The 25188-nt window shown below is 43.0% G+C and overlaps 1 protein-coding gene across 1 annotated transcript in view; it reads right to left on the bottom strand.

Annotated features, from left to right (window-relative positions):
• Positions 1 to 653: 653 nt before the first annotated feature.
• LDAF1 (lipid droplet assembly factor 1) overlaps positions 654 to 25188 on the bottom strand; it is a 257114-nt gene continuing 232579 nt past the window's right edge. Inside the window, exons 8-9 of the mRNA XM_086940813.1 lie at positions 1524 to 1590; positions 654 to 699 (exon numbers count right to left, since the gene is read on the bottom strand). Coding sequence (XP_086796939.1) covers positions 654 to 699; positions 1524 to 1590 — 113 coding nt within the window. The remainder of the gene's footprint in view (positions 700 to 1523; positions 1591 to 25188) is intronic.

The following is a 25188-nucleotide window of genomic DNA, read 5'->3' as shown; positions in this document are numbered from 1 at the left end:
AAATTCTGACACCATTTTACCTCTAATGATATTCCACGTCAGCACCCTGAAAATCCTGCTGCTGCCATTCAGAGATCTGCTGTTTGTGTTGATTCTTTAGTTTTCCATGTAATGAGAAATTGCCGTTACCTAGCAGGTCACTGTTATAAAGAGAACCTCACCACAGCCTAGGTAACTAGGCTTTATATAGGCACACAGGTACCAACCGGTTTGAAAAGGTTTTGAATGTGTGTGCATCAGGCTCAGTGCAACTCAAGCCTCTGTGCTGCTGCTCCTTTTCAAAAAGATGAAGTGTGACGGTGGTATACTCCATACCTCTTTAATATTGTATTATATTATCACAAGAAAAAGGAGGTCAAGGCACTAGAGACCTGCACAAGTCAATCTAGTGTATAGTAGTTAAAATTGGAATATGGTGCTAAGAGCCGGGAACATGACCTTCCTAAGTCCCCTCTTATTGGAAAGTCATAAACACAAAAAGCAAGCTGGCTCAGCACACATCTGTTATCATACACAGTTTCTAAGGTTAACAGTAATACGTAAAGATCAAATAGTTGAACATTAACACAGCGTCTTCCAAATCATTCAAATAAATCGTATTCTTCCTATATTCTTTTGTTCATGATTCTCTTGTTAAAATCACAACACAAAATTTATAGCCGACGCTGCGCGTTTCGTCCCAACGGGACTTCTTCAAGGCTATAAAAATACATACAAAACAAACATTACTATATAATATTAAAACCACAATATTTACAAAATGTTAGCAAGGAAGAATGACCCAGACTTGAAATATAGTCATCAAGGAAAGATTTGTGATGTAACAGAAATCAACTCCAGATTGTTTTTGGCATGATCATCAGAAGACACCTCAAATTTATATCCAATCAAGTACAATGCTGATATAGCAGAAATAGACTTCAATTCATTTTAAGCATATTCATCGGGAGACAGCTCAGATTCATATCCATACAATAACAAAAACAGAGATCCTAGAACAGGGAGAATGATGGGGCGAAATAAAGTGCCCTAGGCAATTATTACATAACATGCCTAACATCATTGTGATTCATTGTAGACGATTTCATAAGTAAACGCAAACGGAAGACAGGCATATCTGCTCAGTCTATAAGGACAATCATTTACAATTGTTCTTTTACTACCGACAATGATTCATTGTGGATGATTTCATGAGTAAACGCAAAAGGAAAACAAACATATCTGCTCAATCTGTATGGAAAATCATTTACAATTGTTCTTTTACTACTGACAGGGTACTATAATTAATACAGCATACCTGTTTTGTGTTTAGATAATCCACATGAGCGTTGTACAGCAGTTTTAATAAAAATGCTTTTTCAAGACGAATCTGCAAGAAATATTTTTTTAAAGTATTTTATATTTTTATCTTTATTTTTGTCTTTATATTTTGGATAAAAAACGGATGTAATATTACAGGATTGATAAATTGCAGAACATCACTATGTTGATTCCGAAGAACCAATAAAATATCAAGTAAATACCTGCACTCAAGAGAAAACACGACTACTATAGGTCGTGAATATTGAAGTACATGTAGGTATTGAGGATCTGTAAAGAAGATAAGAAAATATGAACTAGAACTGTTTCTACAAATTCGCATGCTATTACAACAGCGAGCTTTAATTTGCGCATCTCATGTGGCTTGGTGATTTTGACCATGCCTACAAGGTACCGAGGCATATGTATTGTCCCAATGTCACTAAGCTATGTATGCTACTATCTAGTAGCTCAGATGAGCAAGATGTTAAGAGTGTTAGTCTCATCGAATGCCACACGTTTGTGATTGCATGTAATTATACCAATTGTGTCACGCATCTTATGAGATAAAACCAAAATATTATTATTGTACAAATATAAGTTACAACACGTGTGTCACCATAAAAAGTTGTCTGGCAACCGCCAATATTATTCAACTTCGAGCTAGCTGAAACGGTCACCATTTTAAAACCGTGCGCCCTGCCGTCTTAGCACAATTCAGTACTTCAGTTTTAGAAGTGCCTTAAGTAACTGTGTAAAAACGGTCGCCATTTTGAAAAAGTGTGCCCCATCGTCTTTACACAATACAGTACCTCAGGTTTTAAAGTACCTTAAGTAACGTGTATGGCACAAATCTAACATTAGGCCAGTCGTGCATTAATGTTAAATTATGCCGAACACAGCTATATAGCTGTAGAAGTTGATCGCATTGTGCATCACGTAACTATACAAAAACGGTCACCATTTTGGAAGAGTACATGCTATCGTATTAGCTCAATATAGTGTAATAGACTCAGGAATGCTTTTAATAAAATGGCAGCCAAAGAAATCATACTGAATATCCCATAAGCTTGTAAACATGGTCGCCATTATTCAGAACCACATCCTGTCTCATTAGCGTAATGCGCTGTCCAAAGTTTTAAAAATGCTTTTAATACTGTGAGCAGCACATGAACAAGAGGTCGCTGTATGTCCAGTGTGCCTGCAGTCTTAGCAGAATGCAGTATTTCAGGTTTAGAAGTGCCTTAAGTAGCCATGTGAAAATGGTCGCTATTTTGAAAAAGTGCGCCCCAGTGTCTTCAATAACGGTCCTAGGATGCTTGTTTCCAGTCCAGGGAAGACATGGCTTGGCAGTTCGGGCTGGACTGTTCCCATGAGGTACAGGGTCAAGACTGATTTGCATATGACCATGTCTGAACTGGGGTGGCTTGGTGAGCAAAATAACGATGGATTCAACCCAGATCTGTGACTGGGGGTGAATGTTTTGCCATTGTGCAACATTCCGTCCATCATCGTGTGTGTTTTGCTGTCCAGTCCAGGGAGGACCTGGCTTGGCAGTTCGGGCTGGACTGTTCCCATGGGGCACAGGGTCAAGACTGATTTGCATATGGCTAAGTTCAAACTAGAATGCCATGGTGAGCAAAAAACGATGGATTTAGTCCCAGATCTCTGTACCGGGGAGAATGTATGACATTGTTCTGCATTCTGTCCATCAACTGTTTTTGCATTTGTCACCCCGAGTGGGACGGTATGCTCAGACGTGATTCCCATGCTTTCCATGCCACTGGAACCAAGCTATCCTGGCTGATGAGGGCTGAAATCCCGAAACCGGTCCTAGGATGCTTGCTTCCAGTCCAGGAAGGACCTGGTTCGGCAGTTCGGGCTGAACTGTTCCCATGGGGCAAAGGGTCATGACTGATTTGCATATGACTAGGTTCAAACTTGAATTGTATGGTGAGCAAAAAAACGATGGATTTAGGCCCAGATCTCTGTACTGGGGTGAATGTATGACATTGTTCAGCATTCTGTCCATCAACTGTTGTTTTTGCATTTGTCACCCCGAGTGGGACGGTATGCTCAGACGTGAGTCCCATGCTCTCCATGCCACTGGAACCAAGCTATCCTGGCTGATGAGGGCTGAAAGCCCGAAACCGGTCCTAGGATGCTTGTTTCCAGTCCAGGAAGGACCTGGTTTGGCAGTTCGGGCTGGACTGTTCCCATGGGGTACAGGGTCATGACTGATTTGCATATGGCTAGGTTCAAACTGGAATGGCATGGTGAGCAAAAAAATGATGGATTTAGGCCCAGATCTCTGTACTGGGGTGAATGTATGACATTGTTTTGCATTCTGTCCATCAACTGTTTTTAAATAATGTGATTGACATAAACCTAATACTAGGGCAGCCACAGATTAATGTTAAAGTATGCTGAACACAGCTATATAGATCATGGCTATAAAAGGTGGTCGCATTGTGCATCACGTAACTATGCAAAAATGGTCGCCATTTTGGAAGAGTACATCCTATCGTATTAGCACAATATAGTATAAAAGACTCAAGAATGCCTTTAATAACAAAGCAGCCAAAGAAATCATACTTAGGGGTCTATTGTCCGCCCGCCATCGTATCGGCAAATGGGACCGCCATCTATGTGTGCGGCGGTCCCGCAAATCCAATTAGGATGCGCCCACCACACTGGCGAGCGCATCACACATATTTTACATTGTGGCGGGCGGTGCTTTCAGCAGCACCCACCGCAATGTAAAAAAGGCATTTTCAGCCAAGTAATCAACACGATCCATTAGCATAATGTTGCCCCCTTTATTTGCTTCACAACAAGACTTCATCTCTAATTCCATCATTAATGAATTCTCGCAAAGAATAACTTATGAACTGTACAAACTAAAGGACAATCATGCAATGAATAACAAATGTGCCCATCCCCATAATCTGACCAAACAAGATAAAGAATTTTTTATATCAATTAGAGATGTCAATCTGGTGGTCCATGAAGCAGATAAAGGGAGCAAAATTGTGCTAATGGATCGGGTCGATTACCTGGCTGAAATTGATAGGCTATTCAGACAAAATACAGGCTATGAAAAATTGAAATCCAACCCCACAGTAATGATTGAAAGGAAGATCAATGCCCAGTTGACTGACTGGCATGACTCTTGCATCATTACCGATTTAGAATACAGGTATCTTCTGGCACAAAATTACAGATATCCCTGTATCTACTTCCTTCCAGGGAGGCCAGTTATATCTGGCTATGGGGATCCCACAGAAAGAAATGCAGAATAATTTGACACCTTTCTTTGGCATGCACAAGCGGGTCCTGACTCTTCTCTGCTGTGGGAGGGACCCCCGGGCGCTACCATCATGAGGATGGATAAGGCTCCAAAAACTACGCAGTCCAATAAAATGGACCCACACAGTTGCGCCACCTGAAAGTTCAGAGGAAACCCCTGCCAGACCTGCTGAGCCCCTCGCGTACATCTGCAATAAGGAACCTACGTTATCAGACCTCATGGTGGCCATTCAGAGTACACGGTCTGAACTGGTTAACAAGATTAATTTGGTGGCCATACATGTAAACCTGCTGAGAGCAGACCTTCGAGGCATAGCGAACTGTGTGACCCCTGCAGAAAGAAACTAAACTGGACGTCTCTCCAAACAGAGGTGGCGACCCTGCGAGAAGCATTAACCTTGTTCCAGAAGTTGAATATCCAACTAGAAGACCAGGTTGAAGACAGAGCTTGTGGAGTAGAAATAACCTCCGATTCATAGGATTCCCTGAAAAGGTGGGACAGTCGGCAGAACTATTCCTGGAGGACTGGCTGAAGATCATGCATCCTCAGCAGCTGTCAAAGGTCTTCATGGTAGAATGGCACACAGGGCACTGGCCCACCCCCTGTCCAGTCACGCCACCGCATGCATTCACTGCACAGCAGTTCATTTACAGTGACAGGGATACTATCCAGCAGCAGGTGTGAGTGAAGGGCCAGCCAAACTTTGAGGGCCACCCTATATCCATATTTCCAGACTACATCTTGAAGGTAGAACAGTGGAAAACTTTTAGTAGTTAAAAAGAGGCTTTCCAACCTCAAGCTGCGATATAGCCTGAGGTTCCCTGTGAAACTCCAGGTGATTTACCTGGGTTCACTTCATGTCGGCAGCCGTGGCTTCGGATTGGGTTGATGTACTACCAAATATACACTCCCAAAGCTTGGCAGAGCCTAAACTCATATCGATGCATCAAGTACGAATTGTATGTTGCACATGGCCTTGTACAGGTGCCGGGCAGGGGCGAATGGGTGTGTTCTAATGGGACGAATGGGTGTGTTCTAATGGGACGCTGCGAGATACGGAGGCCCCGTCGACAACGCAAAATCTGAATCTGGACAGGTGGAGTGGCCCAGAATACAGTACAGACAGTATGGATGGTGGCCAGCAATGGGTTCCCTGTTGTGGGATGCCTACAGGCAGAAAGTGGGAAATGTGGACAGAGGGCGGGGCAGGTGGCCACCCATCTAGAGGTCCAGACGAACAACAGTGAGACTGTACCTCGCACAGGGGGGTTTGTCCTTTCATGTTCTCACATTGTTAACCAGATGCGAAAATTAATTTAGGCATGATTACTGTCGATGGGACTGTTGATGCTTTTCTTCCAGTCACTGAGGGGTACGAATACAGTTAGTTTTACATACAACGCCTCTTGCTCTCCTTTATAAGTCAGGATGTGGTGTACAGCCTAGATATATAGGGACCAGGAGTCATCTGGCTGCGACTGGATCACAGAGATATCCTCTACACCAGACGTGAGGCACAGTTCCCCAGCTTTGCCTGTTAGTCTTTCTGATTTCTGTTTGAATGAAACATGTGCGTAATGTTGGATGCGGGGTGGGACCTGCAGGTTTTATTGCCGCTTGTTGTAGCGAGATAGGTTAGCGTTCCTGCCCATGGGGAGGGCGAAGTTGAGGGAAGGGGAAATTCAATTATTGTTATATCTTAAAGGGGAATAGGACGGCTCAGGTGCATGGAAGTTGAGAAGTGTGACAGGATGCTGCTTGTTGGTATGTATGGATACTAGACGGACATGGATCAGTGGTTGTGATGGCTTAAACAACTTTCAAATTTCGGACCGAGAACGGCAGTGGATTGAACCAGCCTGAGAAGTTCTGGAGGATACATGCTTACCTCAAGAGATCTCATACCTCAGTTGCATTCCTGCAGGAAAAACATGTCTGGTGCGATTGCATACAAGCCCTGGATAAGCACTGGAGGGGTCAGCTCGACGCAACATCATACTCAGGGGTTCGCACGGGTAGCCCTGATTTGGGTGGCACTGGGAGGTCGATTTCAATATAGGGGCCAATTACGATCTGGGTCGGAAGGGCACCGAACGCGATCCGGTGCAAAAAGTTGGAGCCGTACGTGATTTTTCTGCTCGACTCGTACACCTGTACGCGTGAGCAATGCAAAATTCACCGACCGAGTCGTTTCTGGGTCCGAACCGCTCCGTACGATTCGTCCGTAAACTGACCGTGCCGTGCAATGGATGCGAATTACAACTGAGCCAGTACGATGCAAGTTTTGGACAGCCGGTGCAAGTCGGAGTCTCCGGCTCTCAAAATGTCTGGGACATTGCCTTTGGGGGTCTGTGTCAGACCCCCTGTCACCCGCAGCTTTACGACTCGGGCACAGGGGGGAGACTCAAGGGTCTCCCCAACACAGGCCTGTACGGTGTGGATGGCACCAATGCGTATCCACTGTAGGGAGCGTCTTTGTGTGAGACATACCCATTCAGTCAATGGGAGCCTATGTACGCGTCGTACGCCAGCTCCCATTGACTTTTATGGGAGTCAGACCGAACCGAGTCCGGCAGCATACGGCCGCATCGTACTCACTCGGTCGGACTACAGGACTCCTACACGGTCGGAAAACACTCCGGATTCGGCTCGGTCAAAGAGCTTTCCGACCCAGATCGGAACTGTACCTATAGTGGGCATGTAGTTGATCCACAGGGCCGATAAGTAGTTTTGGCTGGAGCCCTCGATAGTCAAGGTATTTGCCTCATAAATGTTTATGCACGACCATAAACAACCCACAGTAGTAGTATATCTTATTTCAACTATCAGCCATAAAAAGCTTGCAAAATTAAATTCCATATTAATAAATATCATACAAACTTCCTTTTTACAATGTATTAAAAACAATAACATATTAACAATGATGAAACTATGATTTCCCTAAAACGAACTGTATTATCCTCTTTTGCAAGAAGCCATCATGGAAAGTTCATATATGGATAAAAGACTTCATAGTCATTTAATTCAAACAGTAAAAACAATATCAAATACATAATGCCCACTATCTATATTTAAGAGGATAAAAGGATGGCAAAGAGAAAAGACTCTGGGTGGCCTGCTGGGACTTTTTCTGCAGGTTGGCTATCAGGATTGGCAGATATCTAGGGCCTTCTTTCTTTGTTTCCAGGCACAGAGCAGGTAGCGCAATACTGGAAAGGCTAGTAGTTACCTAGCATTGCTCTTGAGAAGCCTTACTTCTCCCAGCAGTTCCTCACTCCCATAGATGTAAGTACCACTACCAACCATATCTTATGCGCATTTCTGTAAAGGGAACAGAAGAGCAAAACATGCTCTTCAGATTCCACCGTGTTGGGGCAATTTGGGCAAAAATTAGATTTTGAGGGTTCCCTAACCAATTATGAGGTGTGGATTCTCAGAGGAAGTACAGCACACCTAAATTGCACATATAAACATTTGGAATGAAAGGGGTGCATTTGGTCCACATATAGCTTGAAGCTGGAGGCACACTTGTGGTTCAGGAACTGTCCAGTTAGGCTACTAACCTGATAAACGTTCCATGTTTGCAACAAAGTTGTCTCCCAGAACCGTATTTTTTGCTTTTTGTGTGTCACTTTTGGTAATCAGCTCTGGAGAAACTATAGTTTACCTATTCCGATTCTGTAAGATATATCTTTTACAGCCTTCAACCAGGGGGTACTCTGATCGCCTGTTGCGAGCCAGAAGGTCTTTTACACAGTCCCTGTAAATTACTAATTCTTTGGTGGACCAAAGTATGATCCAATATAACAAGGGTTTGACTCAAATTATTAGGTGTGTTGGGTTAGAAGCTGAATCAAGTGATGCACAGACAGAATATAGATTTTAAAATGTCAACATACACAAATATCGAGTTACAGAAATATCGACAGGAAGAATATCGTAGTCAACAATATCAACTTGCAGCTAGGAAATATCGTTTTTAAAACTATTGAAGTTGTTAATATTGTTTGCAAAAATATAGTTGTTTAAAATAATCGATGTTTTAATTAGTGTTATGTATTTTAAAAGAATGTGATACATTTTTTGTATAAGAATTTGTTTTGTTTTTTAATATACGTCTTACATTTTTAGTAGTTATTAATTTTATCTCAATTACATTTTGTGTTTTGGAGTTCTGTAGAGGGTTGTGGGTTTATAGGGGAATATGGTGGGAAGTACTTTAATTATAATGACTCTAAGATGGCGCCCACCGCCCTGGGAGACACGCTTTTTCTTTTGAACACGAACGCAGAGGACAGTGCCCTGGTGGACTCTGGAGGACTTCTCTCGTGGACTAGACCCTCCCGCCATAGCCTGCATCCTACCCACCCTTCATCTATGCTGTGAATGCTGCTGTTTGGACCCTGGGGGACTTTTCTCGTGGACTAGACCCTCCCTCCATACCCTGCATCCCACCCTCCCTCATCTATGCTGTGAATGCTGCGGTGTGTTCGGACAGTTTTTCGCTGGACTCTAGCCCTTCCCTCCAGACCCTTGCATCCCACCCACCCCTCCTCTATGCTGATACTAGTTTAGTGTTTGCAGCGGTCCTTTGTACCCTCTAACACCCCTATATATCACCCTTAGAGTGTTTCTAGTCACATCCCCCCTGTCAGGATAGAAGACAATTCTAACGACTAGTATCCCATATGATTATTAGATTGTATCCTTGTGTATCCCCTCCCTGTGTTTAGAACTATAGCTCTAACGTCTAAACGCCTGTGGAACGGTTGGAATACAGCCAGGTGTTCCCCTTCCCCCATGTGAAGAGATAACCCTACTCACTAGAGCAAAAAGTAATGTGTTCCTAAAATGTTTAACGTAACTGATTCTATGTAAAGTGCCCTGTAAAGGGGCAGCTGACATTCCAGGAGCCTAGTCCCGACAGCTCGACGACTTCGGAGGGTTGGAAGAGGTCCCCCGCTACACGGCGGAGGAGGGCACTGGACATCGAATGCTGTCTTATGTAAAGCGCACTGATAACCTAATCGGTTCAAGATCTTGAAATGTGCAACGTAACTGATTCTATGTAAACTGCTGTGATATCTTGTAACGGAACTGGTGCTATGTAAAGCGCTCTGATAACCTAATCGGTTCAAGTTCGCGCTATAGAAAACTCTAAAAATAAATAAATAAAATAAATAAATAAATAAATAATAAATAAATTATTTTTTTATGTATTTGTATTTATTTAAATGTTATAGTGTTAATTGTGAGAATTAATTTATCATTAATTAGTCAATTATTATTAGTTATTTGCAATGATGTTAATTGTGTCATTTTTTAGGAGCAAGTTGTGGGTTTATAGAAGAATACCGTGGGAAGTAATTTAATTATAATAAATTCATTATCATTTTTTATGTAATAGTATTTCTTTAATTTAGATTTTAGAGTGTTTACAGTGGGAATTCATTTATTATTAATGATTAAATGGCAGTTAATTAACTGGAAATTATGTTAATTGTGTCATTTTTAGGAGCGGGTTGTAGGTTTATAGGGGAATAGGGTGTGGAGTAATTTAATTATAATACATGTAATGATATTTCCAATTTATTAATATGTATTTAATTTATATTTTATAGTATTAATCGTGGGAGTTATTTTATTATTAAATATTTAATAATTGCTGGTAATTATTAATTAACTACATTTGTAATTAATTATGTTAATTGTCTCATTTTTTAGGAGTGGCTGGTGGGGTTTATAGAATAGGGTGGGAAGTAGTTTTTTTAATAAATAATTAATAAACATTTGTTAATGCTAATTAATTAATTACAACTTAAATATGGCAATTGCGTAATACAATTTTGATTTAAGTTGTGGGGTTTATAGTGGTAAAGGGTGGCAAGTAAATTTTAAATTAATTAATAAGTTGTTGTTAATTGATATTAATTTATTAATGTAAAATTAGTTATGAAAATTGTGTAATGATTTTAGGCGTGGGCTGTGGTGTTTATTGGGGTAGAGGTTCGAAAGTAATTTTTGTTTAATTAATAATTAGTTGATTAATATTAATTTATCAATTGATAAATATTCATGGTAAATGTTTATTGTTATTTTGTGTGTGGGTTTTGATTTTATAGGGGTAGTGGTTGGGAAATAAATACATTTTTATGTTAATTATGGAGGTAAATTTTTTTTATTTAAATGTGGTTTGTGAATTGTGTGGTTTTATAGGGTGGGAAATAAAAATTACATTTATTTAATACATTATGTTTTTGTTTATGAAATCTTTAAAAAAAAGTTGTTTGTGTTTAAATTATTTTTGAATGTTTTTAAATAATCTTTCTTTGTATTTATTACATCCTATTAACATTCTAATCTGTTTCTATCTTTTGTGATTTTTAAAACTTATATATTGTATTTCTTTGTTTTTTAAAATCTTTTGTGTTGTTAATTTGCTTGCTTTTAATTTTGAACTGACACCAGTGGACATATTATTTTTCATCCCTCCACTACCCAACACTTTCCCTACTGTTGCACAAACTGGAGTGGGAATAGTAATTTTTACCCCTCCGCTATCCATCACTTTCCCTATAGTTACACTCCCTGGAGTGGGAATAGTAATTTTTACCCCTATGCTATTCAACACTTCCCCTACTGTTGCACTCACTGGAGTGAGAATAGTAATTTTTACCTCTCCGCTATATAACACTTTCCCAACTGCTGCACCCACTGGAGTTGGAATAAAACTTTTTACCCATTCGCCATCCAACACTTTCCCTACTGTTGCACCCACTGGAGTGGTAATAGTAATTTTTACCCCTCCGCTATCCAACATTTTCCCTATTGTTGCACCCATTGGAGTGGGAATATTACGTTTTACCCCTCCGCTATGCAATATTTTCCCTCCGCTATCCAACATTTTCTTTACTATTGTAGTTACTGGAGTGGGATTATTAAGTTTACCCCTCCTCTATCCAACACTTTCCCTACTGTTGCTCTCACTAGAGTGGAAATATTATTTTTTACCCCTCCACTATCACGCACTTTCCCTGCAGTTGCACTCACTGGAGTGGGAATAGTAATTTTTACCCCTCTGCTATCAACTCTTTCCCTACTGTTGAACTCAACAGCGTGCAAAATTTAATTTTAGACACTATTGAATATTTGAATGTTTTAATTTATAAGTGTGTATATATATATACATACATTGTACATTTCTATATATTTATAAAATTATAAAATAAATTAAAATTAATAGTTTAATTGTTTTAATGGAAATAGATACATATACATATATTACGTTTTATATATGTATTTTAAATATTTTTTTAATTACATTTCTTTTATTATATTTGTTAACATTTATAATAAATCTAAATATTTTAAGTTAATATTTATCATTAATTTCTATTTAAATAAAAAAAAATCGATATTTTGTACATCTATATTTTTTTACATCAATATTTTTGTTTGGATATTTGTGTACTTACAATTTTAAATATAGGATGTCACTATTCTTGACATTGATAATTGTGCATCCATATTTGTGTATTGGGAAATTTTGGGAATTGATATTCTATCAGTGTACCAAATCCAGTCTCAATGGGGTGATAGGGGATCTGGTTTTCTATTTTCTTCAGAGTCTCTGCTGTAGCATAGCCCCATATCTCTGCTCCATGTGTTTCAGATGTTACAGCCTAGGCTTTATATAGAGTGATGACCTTGTTTTCAGAGCACCTCCAGAGACAGCCCTATATTTCCTCCCTATAGCAGAAGTTTTCGTTTGGAGGATGGCTTCACTTTTTTTCTAACAGCTCACAGTACTTTTCTGAGGTGGCATCTGCAGCAGCCCCGTTCCTCACTGCTGACACACTACTAGCAGGGAACTGGAACTGTGTTCCAGATGCCACATTGGACCAAGAGCCCCCAGAAGCGCATACAAAACTACATATGACAACCCAGGGAAGGACACTGATGCAGGATCTTGGGTTACTGGACGTATGGCAGGAACGACATCCGAGTACTAGGACAGTCTTATAATATACCCCAGCCACGGGTACTCCTAGCATACTGGTTTATTGCTTGCTGACACCTGGTGTAGCTGTACAGACCCGAGATGTGATATATTATGCAAGGTACATATTGTTTCATTTCCCACTGCCACTCTCCATGGTGAGGGAGCGCCCATGCCCAGCGGTGCCACTCTGGCAACTCAGGGTGGAGGCACTGACGGACCCACCCTTTGCACTGATAGTCCAGGTGGCCCTTGGCCACTTCTTCCAGGAGAGCTGGGGTAGCTCCAGTAGTAGAGCTCATGATTGGGACACGATGAAGGTGGTGCTCAGGGGGGTATGATTGACCACCACATATGGAGCAAGACAGCAACTGACGAGGGACTTAGAACAAACTGAGTCCTGATTGCTGGACATGGAGAGGGTGCTCCCGACTCAGCCCCTGAGGATGGAGGAATGAGGCAGTCTCTGAAGCATTGTGCTTGATAACTGGCGTAGACTGGAAAAATATATCTATAAAGCCCATAGACAAAGACTCCATGCAGAAGGGGACATGATGGGTGCTATGCTGGCAAGGCTGGCGAGACAACAGGTCTACTGTGAGCCTATATTACCATTGTGGGACTCGAAGGGCCAAACTGTTACCTCCCAGGCATCTATTAATGAGGTTATGCGAGCCCATCTTGAGAGTGTATATGCTGCAGGGGGGATGACTTCGAGCCAAGAAGGTTTGAATTTTCTTGCAGATTTAGAGCTTCCCCGAATTGGCCCGGAGGAGTGTGCCACCCTCGAGGCAGAGTGTACTAAAGAGGAGATTTTAGCATCTCTCAAACACCAGAAAACAGCAAAAACCCCGGGAGGTGATGGACTCCCAGCAGAATTTTATCAAAAAGTATGCGGACATGGTGGTCAACAAGGTGATGGAGGTGTATAATGAGGCTTATGATGCCTCCCTGACACTATGGGCATCATTAGGATAGCGGGCGGACTTTGTCTGCCCGCCATCCTCACGGTAAAAGGGACCGCCCGCCATAAGTGCGGGGGTCCCGTGGGGGCAATTGGGATGCACCCGCCACAGTGGCAAGCGCATCCCATATTTTTAACATTGCAGCGGGCGGTGCTACCGCCGCAATGCTGAAAATACATGTTGTGCTTTTCAAAGCACAACGTGACAGGCACCGCGCGGTGCCTGCCACGTTGTTCTTTGAAAGGCAGGTGGGTACCATAGGTACCCCCAGGTGCACCCCAAACCCCCCCAGAGTTCATGGGGGCCCGCAACGGGCCCCTCCAAGCAGACTCTGCATGCCTTTCCAGGCATTCACAAATGCACATATAGCTGGCGGTGTCTATTAGATACCGCCACCATATTGAACCCGCCAATCTTTCCGTCCGCCACGGACCCCCCCAGACATAATAATAAAATGGCGGGGGGTATTTTCCACAGGGATGGCGGGCGGATTGTCCCTGCCGGGCCGGGAGTGACTACCGCCGGCCCAACGGTGGCAATCCGCCATCCATCCTAATGGGGCCCTATGTGTGAGGGAGTGGTTGTGCTGGTGCCCAAATCGGGCAAAGGAGCAGATGAAGTAATATCCTCTCTTAATGCTGAATGTTGACACCAAGATACTGAGTAGTCTTCTGGTGGCCCGACTGCTCCCCCCCACTTACCTGCTCCAATACATGAGGATCAGTGCGGATTTATTCCCAAGCGGAGCACCCAGTATAATCTAGTACACTGTCATTTCCTCCATGCTCCTGAGATTAGAGACAGTCCCTAAGCGCTTGCATTCCTAGATATCAAACAGGCATTCAATTCTGTGGGGTGGGGATATCTCCGGCATGTCCCGAGTAGAATGGGGTTTGTGCCCAAGTTTATTGCTTGGATTAAATCACTGTATACAGCGCCGAGTGCCAGAATCAAAACTTATCACATTCGAATCAAAAAGTCAGCATATATTGTGCTGTAGGTTAGAGTACACATACAGTGACATGGTTTACAGTGTGAAATGAAAGGGTGGAGATGGTGGGAGAGAAAGAGGGGCAGAAAGAATTTTTTTCTCTCGGGCATGACGTATTTAAAAAGAGATATAAGCTAACACAGTGAAAAAAAATATATTTTACAAACTTTGTCAAATAAATCACCGCCTACACCTTTAACTGAGGAAGTACTTCCATTGATACACCAAGACCTGAACACTCAACCATAAGAATAAGAGTCCCAGACTTAACCACCAGGCCACAGAGTCTCTTAACAAGTTGAAATCAAAACTATTATTTGACATTTGAATAAAAAACCAACACCTATGTAGTGCAGTAGATAAGAGTACACATAGAGTAACATGTTTACAGTGTTGAATGGCAGGACAGAGGGAGATCGGGAGAGATAGCAAGGATTATTTTCTCTGGTGCAAGACCTACTTAAAAAGAGATATATTCAAAAAAGGTGAAGAGAAACACATCTTTCCCACTAAGGTCATATCAATAACCATTGCCAACACATTTAACTGTAGACACAGAACCATTGAAAAACCCAGAACTGAACACTTAACCTTTAGGATAAGAGTCTAAGACCTTACCCACTAGGCCACCGTTACACTCAATAGGTCAGAATCAATACATATACATCACATTCAAATTGAAAACCCACCATATATAGTGCTGTAGGTTAGAGTGCACATACAGAAACATGGCTTACAGTGTGTAATGGAAGAACAGAGACAGGATAAGAGATAGAGGGGATTTATTTTCTCTGGGGCAAGACATACTTAAAAAGAGATATACAAGTTGGAAAATAAATTGAACCTTTTAAAAATAAATTACCATTGCCCACAACTTTAACTGAATAAGCAGAACCATTGAAACACCAGGAATTGAACACTTAACCTTGAGAGTAAGAGTCCAAGACATTAACCACTAGGTAGCAGTGACTCTCTTTAGTTCAGAATCAAAACTTATATATGACATTTGAATCGAAAACCCAGCATATGTAGTGCTGTAGGTAAGTGTGCCCATACAGTAACATGGTTTACAGTGTGGATTGGAAGGACAGAGCCAGGGTGAGAAAGGGGATTTTTTTTCTCGGATGTAAGACATACTTAAAAAGAGATGTATTCAAATGAGGTGAAAAGAAAAAAATATTTTCCAACCTTTGTCAAATAAATTACCATTGCGTACACCTTTAACTGAAGACACAGTACCATTGTAGCAACACTTAAGCTTGAGATTAAGAGTGAAAGATCTTATCCACTAAGCCACAGTGACTCTTAACAAACCTCCATCAAAATTCATAATTGACTTTCAAATCAGCACCAAAGCCATGTGGTGCAGCAGACTACAGTACACATACAGTAACATGGTTTATAGTGTTGAATGGAAGGACAGAACCATTGAAACACCCTGACTCGAACACTTTGAGCACATTAGGATGGCGGGCGGACAAACGTAACAAGGGACCGCTCGCCATAAGGGCGGGGGTCCCGTATGTGCCATTAGGATGCGCCTGCCACACTGGCGGGCGCATCCTGCATCCCTAACATTGTGGCGGGCGATGCACTCAGCACCTCCCGCCACAATGCCATGGAACTGCAGGGGGTACCATAGGTACCCCCCATGCGCCCCCCCCAGAGTCCCTGGGGACCCGCAACAGGCACCCCAAGCAGACTCCGGATGCCTTTCCACCACAGAAAGGCATCTGTTAAGACACGTTCTAATATGGCTGGCGGTGTCTATTAGACACCGCCACCATATAGAACCTTTCTTCTCCCGGTCAACATGTCGACCGGGCGGAAAAGGGGCGGATGGTCTTTCCATCTGCAGCGGACCCCCCAGCCATAATAATATGGGGGGGGGGTTTGTACAGGGATGGCGGGTGGCTTGCCCCCGTCGGGCCGGCGGTGACTACCGCTGGCCTAGCGGGTGCAATCTGCCCGCCATTCTAATGGGGCCCTTAATCTTGAGGGTAAGAGTCTAAGGCCTTAACAACTAGGCCACAATGCCGCTCTAGAGATCTGAATCAAAATGTTTTAGTCGGCACTTCTCAGACTCAGGGCCTCAATTCAGAATATTCACTATGTTAGTCAACTTGAATTCCTATCTAAAACAGCTATTGTCCTACATCCCTCTAAATTCCCTCCAAGGTTCCCACACCTTTTCCAACTTTTTAGGGCACCCTCGTCCTTGGTACACCACTTTTTCTGCCTTTTGACACCAGTCCATGTCTTACATATACTCCCTAATTGACGGAGGTTCTGACTTGCTCTACACCCTAGAAAGTTTCTCTTTGCCACCCCAAGGCGAAGGTGACCCATATACAATAGTACCTGGGTCTAGATTCTTCCCTGGGTATGTTCAGTAGTATTTCTTTTGCACTCTTTGAGACTGCCTCGGATAAGACTTGGGTCAGCACCCTGGTGATTCGTTCCCAAATTGACTGGTAAGCAGACACACCCAGTGTATGGAAAAATGTTCCTTCCTGGCCACATCCCCTTAGGCACATCGGTGACAGTGTTTCCCCTATTTTGAATAGGAGGGTCCGGTAACAGTAGGATCTATGTAAGATTCATAATTGGATCAAGCGAAACCTGGTTCTAGTGGCAATTTCCCTTGGGCTGTGCAATACCTCGACCCTTTCCTCATCCTCAATGTTCCCGATATCATCTATCCATTTCCGACGCAGTGATATCATCACATTTGGAGAGGTATTTAGTAATTTCTTATAGGTCAGTGATATACCCTTGCTAGACATGGGGTCCACTAAAAATCTCTTCTCTAAAGGGAGACAGATATGCCAATGATTCCCCCTTCCGTATGTGGCGACTTAGCGCGTGGTCTAACTGCAGGTATCTATATTATTCCTATTGCAGATTGCCAAACAATATCACAGCCTGTCCTCTCCAGGTGTCTCCTGGGTGTTCTATCCCGAGAGTTATGATGTAAAGAAGGACATCGTCCCCATGAAGCGATATGCGCTCCTCCCATCCCCTTGGTATTGGTATTCCCTTAACTATGGGGTGTCCACGTATCAATGCAGCGAGTGGCTCTAGTGCCAATGCAAAGATTATCGGTGATAGAGGACAGCCTTGGCGTGTTACTCTACTGAAGGGAGAACACCGGAGATGTTACTCTATAAGCCTTACCTGGCTAGGGGTCATGATATAATAACCTAATCCACGTACAGAAGTTTGGTCTGAAGCCCATCCTAGGCAGTACAGTAAAGATATAGTTTCATAGTATGCTGTTGAAAGCCATTGTAACATCGAGGGCCATCACCGCTTCCTTCTCTGAGAAGGGTAGCCCATTTTGACTCAGGACCCCGTAGAGGCGTTGAAGGCTTCGCCGGGTACTACGATGGTCCAAGATAGGTGAGGAGAAGCAAGTGCTCCAAGGAATTCTCGTGAGAGGTTAAGAATGAGGGTAAAAAGCTATTACAATATTTACATTCAGTAGTGAAAGTCCAATATTATATATAATATTATATATATATTGAAATTGGGGCTTCGATCCAGCCCTTGGGCCGAGCACACACTGTAGAGCGCTCTCGTGCATGGAAGGATCATTTTGGTTGAATATATATATATATATATATATATATATATATATATATATATGTATATATATTACCTACTGGCGGTCGCCAGTAGGTATATATAGTTAGGACCTAGTTTCCGTAGGAAATCCGCAACATTCTATTGGGAATAACTTTGGCGCCGGTTGATCAATCTATGTGAATTTCTCAAAGAAGATGGCGCGTTACGCTCCGCTCCTTCCCTGAAAGTTTCGGGGGGATTCGTGAAGCGGGGGGCCGATAAAAAAGGGGGGTCTCAAAACCCCATGCAATTTTCCATAGGACCTTTAGACACGGCTACAGCCCGAACGGCTGAAGGGAATTACAAGAAATTTGGCAAAATGGTAGAGTATGATTCGCAGATCACGCTTTTGCTTAAATGGTGTAAATCCCTCCAGTAGTTGCTAAGAAAATTCAAGTTGAAATCAATTATATATCTATAAGCGCGCACAGTGCGCGCACCGTGCGCGCACCGTGCGAGCACCCCGCGATTTTTCAAAAAAAAGGGGAACGACTATCCTTCCTGGACACAGAAGTACATATAAAAAACAACCAAGTGGAGACAACATTGCATAGAAAGGTAACGGCCACAAATGCCACCCTTGAAGCCACGAGCTTTCATCAACCTGTTCTGATCTCGAGCATACCCTACGGAGAATTTCTTCGAATTAAACGCATCTGTAGTGAAAACACAGAATGGGAAAAACACAGTACAAGAACAATGAAAAGATTCCAAAACAGAAAGTATGGAAAAAATCTAACAAAAAAATGTTGGGAGAGAGCAAATGAAAAATTGAGGACAGATTGTCTGAAGCCACAAACAAAAGAGAAAACAACGGAGGAACCCATTAGACTAATATTGGATTACAACAAAGAGTCCAGACAAGTAATCCAAATTCTAAAAAAGAATTGGAGAATTCTAAAACTTGATCCGACTAGAAGTCAAAAAATGGGAGATCATCCAGTAGTGGCATACAGAAGAGCAAAAAACTTAAAAGATCAACTGATACATAGCCACTTTGTCAGCAAGAAGAAAAAAACAACATGGTTAAAAACCATTGGATTTACCAAATGCTATAACTGCAAAGTCTGCGAGATAGCCAAACCCACCAAACAAGTAACTATGGCAAACCAAAAGATCTGGAAAATAAGAGAATTGATCACCTGCAAAAGTCAGTATACTGTCTATATGATTGAATGTCCTTGTCAACTACGTTACATAGGATGTACAATCTGTGAGCTGAAAAAGCGAATCTTGGAACATGTAAGGGCCACTGTTAACAAGGACAGAGGAAATGCAGTGGCCAAACACATGGAGACACACCATGACGGGAATTGGCGGCTGCTAAAATTCCTGGGATTGGAAACGATGTCTCTGTCGGACAGAGGTGGACATCGTGAAAAACTACTACGCCAAAAGGAGTCACGTCACATTTTTAACTTTCGAACGATGACCCCTTTCGGACTGAATCAGTCGGAAGAAGTTTACGTACATATATGAAAAAACTAAGACTACTTCTCGAGATAATCTCCATATTTTTCTCATCCCACAAACCCACGCAACAGGTCAAAGTAGTTTGAACAATGAATCTGGGACCCTTTAAAATAAACATAGATACCCATAAGCAAACAAAAAATTACATAATCCCTCAGTAATGTCAGCCCACTGGAGGGCTTAAAATGGTTTAAAAAGACTCAAGAGCAATGACCCTGCATTCGAAAGACTATTCCGTTTCTTTAAATAAGTCAAAAATCGTTTGTTGGTTAAAAATACACAACTAAATATACGTTGAAAAGCATATAATTGTGGAATAACCGAGAGTAGCAGGGCTTGAGGGAAGCAAAATGTAAAGAATGGGTTTAAAATTTGTTATGTTTTGTATTTATTTAAAACACAAACTATATATCCCAGAATCCAACTGTGACATAAAACGGATTGGTGTTATCACGTGACCAAGGTGGGGGGGGAACTCCCATTTTAAAACACAACCAGCAAACAGTGTTTGAAACAACCGTGATCAAGTTAGTGGGGAGCTAACGAAACACGTTTGTTTTTTGTGCTGTGATTAATGCTGCAATGGATTCAAGAATAAATTAAGTTGTCTCACACAAACTTCGAGTGACTGGAGTGGCGGCTTCATTTGTTTTCCGAGGGATCTGGTGTTCTTTGGGAGACTCAGTTGGTACATTAAGCGGTTTGGTTCCACCGCATGAAGCCACGCACCTGCAAGAAGCGCCTAACACGGACGGAGACTTGAACCAACATGTGTTGTATATATATACATATATACACACATATATATACATACATATGCATATATATATGCATACATATACACATAAATATATATATATACATACATATATACATATATATACACATATATATATACATACATATATACATAACGTTGGATTTATGAAGGAATAAATCACAATTTGGTGGACTGGTACGTGGACTGGGTTTGATTTACGATGCCCGAGTGCTCACTTAGGAACGCCATTTAAAAAGGGATATTGTGCCAGTGGCTCCGCCGGAAACGAGCCACCCCAGCTGAAGGCGAGGGGTTGTCAGAAGGAGCGAATTGCCACAAGATATAAACATATATATATATATATATATATATATATATATATATATATATACATACATACATATATATATATACATATACATACATATATATATATACATCCATATATATATATATATATACACATAATAATGAGCTTTATATATGACATCGAAATCGTTGCAAGATGGCACGCCCTTTCATTGTTGTGGCGAAAGTCCCTTGTCTATGTTGATGTCCGAAATGATGTCTGAGGCTTAAAAACATGTCGACGTGATACTCAGTGTAACACACACTGACGAAGGCAGCACGCCGAAACGCGTCTGTGTGTGCCCATTCCGCGATAATAAAATCAGTGGGATTGACAGTATTGCTTTCCGAGTGCTGTTTGTCTTCTTGCGACTATCAAGGGGAATTGGAGCGATATATGCAGCGGCGTCCACGAGCAGCTGACAGCACCCGTCTATGAGTGAGCAGCCGTCTTTCGTGGAGGAGGAGCGTTTTCGAAATTGGTGTGGCTGTGCACCGCCGTATCCGACAATGGGGGATTGCAACTGACCGGAGGTACGGAGTACGGAGGACGTCATACGGCTGGTGCCGAGGGCTTACCGAGGAAGACGTCTCTGGGTGAGCAATTTTGGAATCACTTATCCCCATTCCTGCATGACAGTGACATTTTCTGAATATTTCGGCGATAGGAAGGCAACGGTCAACACGCGACTAAACACGGGGGGCCACACGAGTCACACGAGTCCCAGATGCGCATTGAGACTGCGCGGGACATTTGACATTTCGGCATGTTTTCTGATGCAGAACGGCAGGCGGTGGCCAAAGGCATGTTTAGGCGTCAAGGGAAAATGCCTATAAAAACAACAACGCCGGCAGTAGAAACACCAAGTAATCCACTTATGATCACCATGATAAAACTTGAAAGACTCCATGAAAGGGAGATTCGAAAATGGTGGGAAGTGACTAGTCTTACCAACTATATTGAGGAGGAGAGGGTACCGCGAGGACTAAGGGTTCATACAGTCCCTTCATATGAAAACCCGGACCCCCAACTACTGACAGATTGGTTTGAGCATACTGCATCATACTGTGAAGGGACTTTAAAGATACTTGTCAATATGGGCCGGGATGCCCGCCACCCCTCCCAACACCAATTCCCCATGGGAGGAGACAGACACAGATTTGAACTTTTGGAAGGCGGGGGGGCCTCACTACCCCCCCAGCCGTATTTATTAAAATATGAAACAAAATTTAAAACTTTAAATTAAAACGTTTCATGAATCATGTACAAATTCAACTTCAATTACATCTTGATGAAGACAGGTTTTTCAGGCTAACCTTAACAAATATCTAATACAAAGGTTTCCTAGCCGAGTCTAGCATCCTGATAAATGCATTGCATTTGAATTTGTACAACCTAACATTAAGGGCCAACGGCAAGGTCTTAACCGGTGTCAGATCCCTATCACCAACTTCCCGCCCTCACGGTGTGAGTGGCGCATGCGCAGAGGACTTTACCCTCGCCGCCAATTGTAACTTCCCTTGTCGTGGGGGCCCCCTTTCAGTGGACGCCATCTTAAGGTCGTCTGAGTTCATGTGCGAGGTATCCGTAAGAAGGACAGCGTGGACTCCCCCCCCTTCCCCACACTCTCTTCCGCCGGAGCGGATATCCGGCCCCCGGGAAATTCGTGGGAGGGGCATATAGCCGTCTCCCCCTGGGAGGGGCCTGTGGCCGTCTCCCCCTGGGCGACCCATTCGTAGTGGGTGCCGCCCCCCCTTGGGAGGGGCCCTTGGGACGCTCCCATCCATAATGGGTGGCGCCCCCCCCCCTAGGGACCTTGAAATCACTGCTCACCGATCATGACCTTACCGCCACAGGCCAGATAGTTGACCGACTATCTGGCCCCCCCACACCTCCTATAGGTCATGTCTCCTCAAGCCCACTAGCCAAGCTACGATGTCTCTGGTAAGTCATTACCAGTCCTGGACAGGTGCACCCCATCATTCGAATAACAGTGATCGCCCTGATACACCCATGAGAAATGCTTTGGAGATGAGCAGAGCGAAACAGTTTCTCAATTTTATTGTTGACCCTCTTTACCGAATGGTTCAACGCTGTCATAGACAAACCCCCCCGCCATATCCTCCTGGGAATCATGTGGGACCAGGCAATCGTACAACCCAGGAGCCTTTTGGCTAACCAGCTAATTACAGACAGTATGTGCTCAACTAACACCCGTCTTCCCAGTCTCACCAAGTCATTGCCCCCTACGTGCACTATGACTACAGATGGCGGTGACCTGTGCTGCCCTAATAGTTCCTCCACAAAACTTTGCAATTGGTCAATACAGAGGCCACCCTTCCCATGGAAGGTCACTCTGAACCCATATTCCTCAGATGGGTGGATCGCATCACCTGCTTTGAATATGTCCCCGGCACGCCTCACGTATGAGTGGCCCATGACCCAGACCACTTGATCTCCATTCCGTGATCCTTTCCCGCAGGTCAGCCGATGCTGGGCCGATCCCAATTTCCGCCCCGGGTCACAGGCTCGCGAAACTGTAATCCAAACAAAAGACAACAAGCGTGAGAGCATTTCATCAGTCTTTTACAACATGTGCAGTCGCACATATCTCTTGAAATAATTCGAGGACCAACGGCCTAATTGTTTCACCTCATCTGCCTGCAGACCCCGAGCCGTAGCTTCTGTAGCGGCCCCTATTCTAAATGAATGGGTCCCAAAATCACACGGGTTCAGGCCCGCTGCTGCAGTCGTAATTGCCAGCACCCTCTGAAATTGAAATCTTGTCAATGGGGTGCCGTCCATATGTCTAAGCAGGCCCCCCCCCATGTTGTCAACCTTTGTTTCAGGTAGGCCTCCACATGCCTCACTGGACAACCGGGATTCCCCAGAGCGCGCTGCAACACCACACTATTCCCAAGGGCCTACTGGTCCGTTTTTGACCTGGCTATCGAGATCAGCAGAGAATCCCCCCTTACCTGGATGTGATCCCTGCGTAAACCTCCTTCCACATCTTTCTTATTCCCCGCCACAAGTTCACTCACCCCGCAGGGCCCCATAGAATGCCAATGTGAAAGCTGCTCGGAATAGTATTACCTCACTGGGCGAGGAGCATGTCTCGTCCAGTTTCGCCAGTAAGGTGGTCAATTTATCAAACCCAATCGGGTGCCTGTTATCCTGTCTGCGACCTTCCAGGCGCCGCCAGCCGCGGAGAGCCTTCCTGACTAAGAAGGAGCTCGTCCGGTCCCTTATCCCGTGGAGCTGTGCCATAAATGATATGGCTTTTTAAAGGGGAAAGGAGTTAGGTCCTTTAGAAAATGGGGAAGGCTGGACCTTGTAAATACTTTTGACACAAAAAATTGCCGCCCCACTTATTCCAATAGCCCTTGGTTGTAGGCAACACATCAACTTTGGTCAGATATGTTAGGTATTTTATTTACCTTTGTTTTCAAATCTTTTTATGAAAAAAATCACAACTTCTCATGACAGAGAAGGAACACTACACGTATAACACAAAAGTACATCAACTATTATACAACATTTAACAAATGAGAGAAATCACACAGTGAAACATACAAAACAACTGTACCAATTTCAGACTGTTCAACAAAAGGCAAGTCAAATTTACAAGCCTAAATACCCATCAGTGAATGAAATCTTAAGAACAGTATTAGACAGAATCACATTAACAAGGAGATGTCATATTGCACAAATGATATGAGTCTAAGGCTTTCAATGAACATGAATTTCATCTCCTTTCATGCCGACGCGTTTCGAACTCCAAACAGTAGTTATGGGTTCTCTTCAGGGCCTTGTCGCTTTCTGTCTGTATGTATATAAGAGAAAGGTGACAGTGTGTAAATGTAATTGTCTATGACCTCCTTATTTTGTACTGCTAGTGGTGTCCCACATTCAAATACATTAGTACCTTATTTGTCGCTGTGGTTGTCCTATAGGTGTTTGTGCATCTTTGGAATTGTCGTCTAAAGGAAATTAAAATCAAATTGTCAGTTTCCAATCGCGTTGTACGCTAGCTCAGCGGTAACCTCATACCAAGACACTGCTGAACGTACCTTTCAGTATTATTGGGTCGGTGTCTGGGCCATCCCTACGGTGCGGTGAAGTCTTTTGGACCTAGGGGGGAAGGCGGGGATAGGATTACTATCAGTGCTTCTATCGTAGTTTCACTGGGCATGGAAGATTGTAGAAACAATCCTACCTTGTTCGCGTGCACCGCGAGCTCAGGGAGCCGCTGGCTCCGTTGTCAGCTGATTTTTCTCGGGTTCTGTTTGGGCGGATCCCGTGTTTAGTTCCGTATTTTCTCTCTAGTCGCGCACTGTTTAAGAAACGGGGGGGATTAGTTTCTGTCCCTATAGCGGGCAGCATCTGTAACTTAAAGCCTTCTAATCTGCTCA

The sequence above is a fragment of the Lissotriton vulgaris genome, chromosome 10, assembly GCF_964263255.1.
Source record: "Lissotriton vulgaris chromosome 10, aLisVul1.2, whole genome shotgun sequence".
NCBI lineage: Eukaryota > Metazoa > Chordata > Amphibia > Caudata > Salamandridae > Lissotriton > Lissotriton vulgaris.
The sequence above is the reverse complement of the archived record's forward strand: the minus strand, read 5'-3'. Positions and strand labels throughout refer to the sequence as shown.